The sequence below is a fragment of the Lycium barbarum genome, chromosome 1 (assembly GCF_019175385.1).
Source record: "Lycium barbarum isolate Lr01 chromosome 1, ASM1917538v2, whole genome shotgun sequence".
NCBI classification, from domain to species: domain Eukaryota; kingdom Viridiplantae; phylum Streptophyta; class Magnoliopsida; order Solanales; family Solanaceae; genus Lycium; species Lycium barbarum.
In genome coordinates, this window is record NC_083337.1 from 169,822,170 (window position 1) to 169,831,333 (window position 9,164).

Genomic DNA, 9,164 nt, shown 5'->3' on the forward strand with positions numbered 1-9,164 from the left:
ATTACAGTGTAATTACAAGCGTGCTGTTTGGTTGCACAAGTGTAATTACACAGTCAGTTTAATTTAAAAATAAAATTTAATTACAAAAAAAATAAAATTAATATTTAAAACATATTGCCTTTATAAATGATATTAAATTAGTTATTTAATAACACATTGTTTCTTGAAAATATATTAATTAATAATCATATATTTGTAACTAATATTGTAACAAAAATAATTGATATATATTTTTCAAATTAGTATTTAATTAATTATAAAACTTAAAAGAAGATTTTTTTTTTTTGTGAGAACATCATGGATTGGATGTTTGACAAAAAAATAATATTTATAAATATAATGCCATAACATTATTCAAATGTTTGACACAAAAAATCCATCAAATGTAAGTGAAAAATAAACAACATGCAGTGTGAAAGCAAGTAATTTAAAATTGAAAATATAACCTAAATTCAAAATCCAAAAGAAAAAGTTCAACATAATACTCTTATGTCAAATTCCAACATTACATACGTAAGTTCCAACGTAACTTAAGTAAATAATTCAAAAGAAAGAAAAAATATAAGTCTATAACCCCATTCACAATGAAATTCTACTTTAATAACGTCACCCGTTATATGTCAAGTTTGTTAATAACTCATTCTTTTCAATATTAAGAGGTGTAGTTTCAAATATTAGAATAATAGCACGGTTATGCTAAATGAATAAAATAAAAAAATAAAAAAATACGAGCAAGTACATGAAATCATAAGAAGTAAAGGTTGGGAATGAAAAGAAAGAAAATGAAAAATAAATAATATAAAAAGAAAATACATTTTAAAAAATAAAAAAAATAAAAAAGTAAAAATAAAAAAAATTAAAATAATAGAAATAAAAAAATATTAAAAAAAATTAAAATAATATAAATAAAATAAATTTAAAATAAAAATAAATTAAAGTGAAAGAATAAACAAACTAAAAAGTAAGCATGTAATTACAGGGTGTAATTATACCCAATTCTCAGCCCCCCCCCCCCCCCCCCCCCCCTTGAGAATTGGAGAGTGTAATTACACCCTGTCAATTACACCCAATTCCCACCTAACCGTGTAATTACTTGGTCAAACAAACAAGCCAAACTGTGTAATTACACCCAATTACACCCAATTCCAATTACTTGGATGGCTTTCCAAACAGGCCCTAAGTATGTTATTGTTGTTGGACATAATTAACATGATATGGTAAATTGAGCCAGCAGATAAATCAAATAAAATATAAAGACATGAAATTTCGCTTGGCATAAGAGCCTACATGATGAAAAAATAAGAATTAAGCTCCAGTGAGCTAAAACAATATGATGATGTCCCAAGTAAATCAAAGTCATCGTTTAACAACTATTTTGCTTAAATTTCTTCTTTTAGGGACCCATTTACATGATTTTTTTGAATTCATCAGCTCAAGTGTCATGATTTTTTCTTCTTCTTTTTTTGCGTACCTAAATCCAATAATGTGCATGCTAGGGTGTTGAAATGATTACTAGTTGCTATCAGAACTCACATATGACTGTATTGAATATGACTTGAAAATAATTGAGAAATAGCACATTCCTTCTGCAGTACTCCGTGTTCTATCACTATCTTTTTTGAAGTACACAAATAATGGGAAATTGAAGAGTCATTTTCTCCGCTCAAAATTTTCATAATCTTCAACTATGAAACTACGATTAGTATTTTTCTTTTCTAGAGAAGGCTTTTGGAGGGTTCAATGGAATCCCTTTTTTCCGAAAATGACACTCCGAATATGGAAAAATAAGCATTTTTGTATATTAAATTGTTGAATCCCTTAACATAACCGAACTTGTAGTGCATCGCAAATGTGATTCAATAATTACTTTAGTTCATACGTTGGAATGCAGGCCAGGTGTCACTGTTCTCACATTTTTAAAAATGCCCAATTTGCAGGCTTAATTATGTTGTCCATCTCTCTTTGTGGTCAACATCAGTACTTAATCTGTCATGAAAGTTCAACAAGAAACTTAAGAAGAATCTTATGAAGAGTGCCAATAACAATAAAGAACATCTTTGTCATTGTAATAAATAATCAATAATAATTGTACAAATTTGTATAATGGGAAGTTAATCCAAACAAATTTAAAAAATCGTGCAAGAAAAAAAAAAAAAAAAGGAAGAGAAACGCCTCTTCATCCTCGGGTAAAATGCCCAAACTATAGAAAAACTTGAGCTAATTTTTGGAGAGGGCTAATCTCTGTATATGCTATCTTCAGCTGTTTTCCTTTTGTATATTTTGTATACATTTTTACACAGTTATTTTATACATCTCTTTTCTTTAATTCCCCTGTTAAAAAAGAAGGGAATTTTTGGGCGTTTTCTTTTTTCCACTTCAATATGATTCAGGTGAATTAAAAAGTTGAGATGCATCTTCTGTGTGTGGGAACTTTTTGCTTCTTTTGTTTGAGATCATCTTTGTATGCTTTGCCAATATCTTGTGAAATTTTAATAGCATCAGAAGCACCAGCTAGCCCTCGCCTTGTGAATCCAATTGCATATAGCCCAGATTTTCCTTTCCAGTTGTTTGGAAATTGTGCTTTTGGGAAACCATTCTTGGAGAAAAATTCAGTTTCCTGTACAACATAACAAAACAACATTAGGCCACTGTTCATGAACCTTCTATATTAGTTTATGTTGTTTAGTCCGTTTTTTCCCCGAAAGAGCTATGCTGCTCGGACTCTTTAAAAATGTCGATACATGTGTGTTTGATCCTCCAAAAGTAGTGTATTTTTTGAAGATAGATGCGACGACATTTTTTGAGAGTCTGAGGAACATAGCTGAAAATAGTTTATGTCAGTGCAAAGAACATATAACTCTCCGTATCAAGCATGATATGGTAATATGAAAAATAGAGTAATAATTTGCTATAACCGGTTAAATGACAACGATAGAATAAAAAAATCTTTTATTTTGTTGGTGTATTTAACTTAAAATCATTTAAAAATCGTAAGAAACTTCCAAAACTGTGAATGTTACTAAAAAAGTTCCAGAAGGATTGTGACATTGTCTCACCTGTAGCCAATAAGGAACATTGCTGCAATAACCAGTAGCCAGAACAACAGAATCAATTTCAAGCTTTTCACCATTGACAAGTTCAGCAGTGCCACTCGAAAACTTCTTGATTCCTGGGACAACTTTAACTTTTCCAGATCTAATTTTTTCCAAGGCACCAATGTCAAGAACAGGTGTTTTCCCTTGTTTGTTCTTGAGTGTCAATGGTCCAACTGATGGCCTTTTTAGTCCATAACTCTCAATATTTCCAAGTATAAACCATGTAAGAATAAGAAGAACCTTGTCCACTAGCCAAAGAGGTAACCATTTCATCATAAACATGGCTAGCTCAAATGTTGATTTCCCAAAAATTTCTCTTGGCAATACATGAACCTGAAGAAGAAAAAACAGAGCAAAACTACATTAGTCTCCAACCATTTTAATGTGTCAAATCTTTTTTCAAACATGTATATAGTCCAAGCTAGACACAGTAAGTTGTGTTGACCCCACTGCGTTTAAGCTTGCCGGCACTTACATATCTATATATGTGAAAAATCATTATAATTTTAGAAATTATTATTTTTCAGACTCATAATTTAGAAATTTAAATTCTGAATTTGTCTGTAGTGCTTACCGAGCTACGACAGACCACTGATGGTTGAGCACCATGATTTGAAAGATCAAGAGAGACTTCCATGCCGGAATTTCCACATCCAACAACAACAACTTTCTTTCCTTGATATTTTTCCCCTGACTTATAATCACAAGCATGAATAACTTCACCTCCAAAATCTTTCAATCCTTCAATATCAGGCACAACTCGTTCAGCATTTTCGCCAGTAGCCACAACAAGCCACTGGCAAATGTACTCAACTTCAGAGCCGTTAGGCGAACTAGTTTTCACCCTCCAAACTCTGCAAGTTTCGTCGTACTTAGCTAATTGAACACACTCGTTGAACTGTGGGTTAATGTGAAAGGTCCGGGCATACCGTTCGAGGTGTTCTATGAATTGTTTCTTTGTTGGGTACTCTGGGTAGTGATCTGGGAATGGAAATTTGGGTAATTGGCAGAATTTTTTGGGGAGGTGGAGTTTTAAACGATCATAAGTTCGTTTTTGCCATAAAGATGCAATACAGTCAGATCTTTCTATAACAACAAACGGAACTCCTTGTTCTCTTAAGCAAGCTCCCACGGCTAGTCCTGATGGGCCTGCACCTACAATAACAGGGCCATTTACCCAAACACATCTGCGGGAAATGGAATTTTGTTCTGACAAGGTAAACATTTTTGCGTTTCTAGTGAAAATGGTGGTGGTTTTTTTTTGTTTAAAATGAGTCGGAGCGATAAAAAGCTGAAACAGAAAACTTTACTTTGTGTTAGAGAGAATACTAGACTGATAGAATTTGTTTGTTGAAGAGAGAGGGGTGTAGAAGGGGTTTATATAGAAGGTTTTTAATTTTTATTCTGTCCTGTGGCATATGAAAGGGGGCATGTGACAGATGGAAAAGTTTTCTCAAATCATAAGCTATCATCTGCCTATTAATTATTTTATTCCGTATTATTTAATTTATGTTACTAAAATATTACATTCCTTTTTTATATTGGATTGAGGGAGTTTAGCTCCTGGTTTTTATTCCTTTTGTTTTTGACCTCTTTTTTGGGCTGTATAACTTTGAGAGTTACTAATATGGTTTTATTGAAGTGCACACAAAATAGTACTTATTAGCAGTAAATGCAAGACAGATTGAACAAAAATCTTCCATTATTTCGTTTATTTTCCCGGCTATATATGATATTGGTAACAAAAGCTTATACGAATATTGTTGAGAAACACTGAGTAGTCTTGGAAAAAAATAGAGATCATATGACTGAAAGATATTGAGATAACTTTTTCCTTCTTTGTGCGTGGGTGAGCTCAGTCAGACAAAAACCTCTATTCGATTATATTAGGGGACTACAAGTCCTTCATCCCATATTCACTGCCACAACAACGGGCGCAGCTAGGAGGGCTAATCCAAACCTCCTTCATTGAAAATTATATTATATATATGGATAAAGTTTTTTTTTTATGCATGTATAGTAGGTGTTGTATGTTTAATTTTTTATATTTTGAATCTTTTTAGTGAAAATTTTAGCTCTATCACTTGGCCACAACCATCTAAACAGAGTAGAATGCATACAGAATATTCATATATATGTCAGCCTATTTTTTCCACATTATTTTAATTAAATTACATACTATAAGTTAGTACAATGTTTCATATGATGGTAATTAGGTGACATAGTTAATGATATAGTAATTAGATGAGAGTACAAATTTAATGATGGTTAGTATAACAGTAAGCAGCTCCCTTGCTTCCTAACAAGGGGAAATGCATTTGTGTCGTACTGAAAATATCTAAACATGCATGCTTCTTCGAACTAGAAATTAAGAGATCAAATGATTTTGATGGTCCTACTAAAAGCCCCACCGAAGATTACACAGCAAAAAAAAAAAAATCTTTATAATTAAGGTGAAACTTACGTGGCAATTAAGCAATGGCGGACCCAGAATTTTGAGTTCGGGGGTGCTCTATTAACTATTTATATCTGTTTTCTTTATATTTTCTATACAGCTATACACTCCGTGACTGAATTTAATGGGTGCCAGATCACCCAAAAATTGTACATGGGTCCGCCACTGAATTAGGAAGCTGACTAGGATAAACCAATGGACGCCCACGTGGATAGAGTGCTGAAGGGCTGATTTATCTTCACCCAATCTCTATCTCTAATGGACCCTTTGGTCCCAGTTATCCCCCACATAAGGATAGAAGTAGTAGACTCCGATCCATAGGGCAAGGGGCGGAGCCAGAAGACAGCGATATAGATTCGGTCAAACTCAGTAGCTTTGTCCAAACAATGTATTTATGTTAAGAAATTTGTTAAATATGTAATAATATTAAATTTAGAACCCAATCAGTACCACTTAATATCGTCATTCTAAGATTCAGAACACATAAAGTTGAAATTATGGCTCGGCCTCTGCGTAGGGCCCATCTTAGGTTGAGACTTGACTATTAATTGGACCCTAAATTGCCCATACCTTGCCAGCTGAAACACCTTGGTGTTGGTGGTTCCACACCATGCTGGTGCAATACATTGAGCACTCTTTTATTTCGGAGTCGTTTATTTATGGCTAAAGTCGTGCAGGAATTATGATATAAGAATTACTATATTAATTACTGAATTATGTAGTGGATATATCTGTTTTTGCAAATATTTGGTTCATTATATTAAAAAATATCATATATGATGTACTAATGTAAAATTAAACTAACCATATTATTTATACCGCAAATGTAATGCAAACCAAACACAATATGAAATAATACGAACAAATTTCAGAAACAGTGACACCAAAATAAAAAATAAAAAATGCACCATGCACAAGAAATAGCTCAGAAATGCACCTTAAAAAGCGCACCATAGTCCATAGATAGTAGAAACTGCTAGACTACACCTCTAAATTGAGTACATATTAGCTCCTAATTCTTTTGACAGTTCCGTTAAATCTATCTATCAGAATTTATTAAATATTTAACGGAGATAAAAAATGTTCATTTTTGACAAACTTAAACAATCAAAACTGCTCGAAAATATATTTAACGGATCATTTGAACCTTCCCCAAACATAAGAAACCATTTTTTTCATTTTCTATTATTTGAACATCAACTTTTTAACCTTTTTGAAATACAATTTTTAAACTACTCGTAATATTTAAGAATCGTGAAAAAAGATTTTTGATTCCCAAAAAATAAAATAAAAAATCAAGCAAGTTGGCATGCAGAAGGTGTTATCATCAACTCTACTTCCTCACCCTATCTTGACCAAACATGAAAAGACCCTGCCCATTCTTTGTAAGTTTAATTTATCCCAAGAATTTTATGTGGGCTCGATAATTATTCCAGTTTTTGTTATAATTCATCAAACAAATCACTCTCAACTAACATAAAAAACAATTAATATTTATATCAAAATATAAGCTATGTATATTCATGTTCAGCATATGCATGTTTTTGTTTAGGTTTTGAAGTTCTTACCAGCTCTTAGGCCAATATTGTGTACTTCACCACATGCAATGAAGAATCTGATAGTATAATATTGTTGTGATTAAAATACCCAAAGATGAAAGATTTACAGTCTGATTAACCAAATAGCGTAGATTAATTAATGCTCATACTATCAACGCACAGGAACACGATTGCTTTTAGAACATTAAGTCTACTAAGTTCATGTGACTTTTTATATGAAACCTTACTTACATTTTGAATGTGTAATTAACTAGGTTTTGTTTACTCGTTTATGATACAATACATTGGAGTTTTGGAGTTGCTTAATTTTTGCATGTTCACATGTGGAGGCTCTTGTATGATTTTAATTATTGGCTGAGTTTAAATTTTATGCAGTATATTATATATACTATAATAAGTCGCAGAAGGGAAAAAGGAATTATGGCTTGGGAATAAGCGGTCATTCTTCCAACTCTGCTCTGGCCAGTGGCCAAAATCTCAAAAAGCCAAAATGGTCGCAAGTAATAAAAACAAAAGCCTATATATATAAGGAATATCAGAGATTGAAAACAAGATAGTGTATATATATAGATAAACTTATATTGATATCCATATGCATGATTTGATGGGGTTGTGTGTTATTTTATTATCCCGATTTTTCCCCACCAGCTTTGGCCAGCTTTTGTGAGCTGATGATCTGAGGGCCAGCTTACTGCTTTTAGGATTACAACTATTGTTTTACTTTTCCTAGAGAAGATTTTGAGGCTGTTTATTTTTCTCCATCTATTTTTCAGTAGAAATTTCGGGTGGATCTAGCGAGTGCGTCTGCTTCCATATTTTAATTTAAACTGTATAAATGTAGTTAAGATGCTTATAAGAAAGTACTAAGTATTTAGCTAGAATACATCACCCATATATAGCTAACCAGGAGTATATATAGGATGTGCACTTTCGATAACAAGCACACATTTGAGCAGTGATGGAGCCAAAGATTCTAATAAAAAGAATCTAAAATGCAAGAATGAAACACTTGAAGTATTCAAAGTTATGATATAAAATGACTTTTGTCACCGTGCTATGCCGTTACGTACACTAGAGTTTCTTTTGTGAATTACATTCAATAGTTTATTTATATATACATAAATTTTATTTTTATCTATGTAAAAATAGGACCCTGTGAAAGGGGAGAAATTAATGAGGTAAGTAATAAAGTCGCTGCCATATATGTGATTAGGAGGTCACGCATTCGAGCCATGAAAATACTTTGTTGTAGAAATGGAGAGTAAGACTGCGCACAATAGACCGGTCTTGTGTCCGGCCTTCCCCAAACCTGATGCATAACAGGAGCTTAATGCATCAGGCTACCTTATGTTTTGACAAAAAAGATTCAATTAAACCCCTCCGAACCATATTGCTCCACACCATGCTTTTGAGGCTTTGACCATCGTTTGACCCCATAACTTTCTTTATGTGGGCTGGCACTACGAATCAAATAGGATGAATATCTTTCGTGGAAATTGGTAACTAATAAAAAAAAACAATACTCCAATAAAGAGGGACTAGTAATTATACAATGCAAAAGTTTGATTTGATAAATAATTCTATAATTGGTGATTTTCAAGCACGCGTAAAGTTGGAGAAAAGATAAAACTCATGATTAGCATATCTCTGGCAAATTAAAGTAGCAAGAGACTGTTTGGCTTTTCTTTCTCTATATAGAGTATATTTTAGTGCACAACATGTACTTCTTGGAAGCTTAGCTGCCAACTTTCTTATTCTTCATTTTCGCAGAAAGTTGAATAAAATTCATTAACAAATTATTATACCTAAGAATCACAGATTTTTGCAGTCTGCCACTTGATTATACTACTAAAAAAAAGTAAAACCCTTTATAATTTAAAAAGCAGTTATTTGGAATTTTGCACAAAATAACATTCCCTCCCTAATTAACTACATATATTAATCATATATCCTCTTGTATTTGAAGGTTCCACGTAAAAGCTACCACTCGGTATGTAGATAAGAATGCGGCTAAAGCTATTAGTTAGAAAAAGAAATTAATTAATGGTACTTTGT

General features: G+C 32.4%; 1 protein-coding gene across 1 annotated transcript; it reads right to left on the reverse strand.

Annotated features, from left to right (window-relative positions):
* Positions 1 to 1,889: 1,889 nt before the first annotated feature.
* On the reverse strand, positions 1,890 to 4,499 carry LOC132626693 (probable indole-3-pyruvate monooxygenase YUCCA5). The gene is made up of 3 exons (XM_060341643.1): positions 3,670 to 4,499; positions 3,057 to 3,428; positions 1,890 to 2,617 (listed from the first exon to the last, which is right to left on the reverse strand). Exons 1-3 carry the CDS (start codon positions 4,318 to 4,320, stop codon positions 2,396 to 2,398), a joined length of 1,245 nt encoding a protein of 414 aa, XP_060197626.1. The 5' UTR covers positions 4,321 to 4,499; the 3' UTR covers positions 1,890 to 2,395.
* Between the last annotated feature and the right edge of the window lie 4,665 nt (positions 4,500 to 9,164).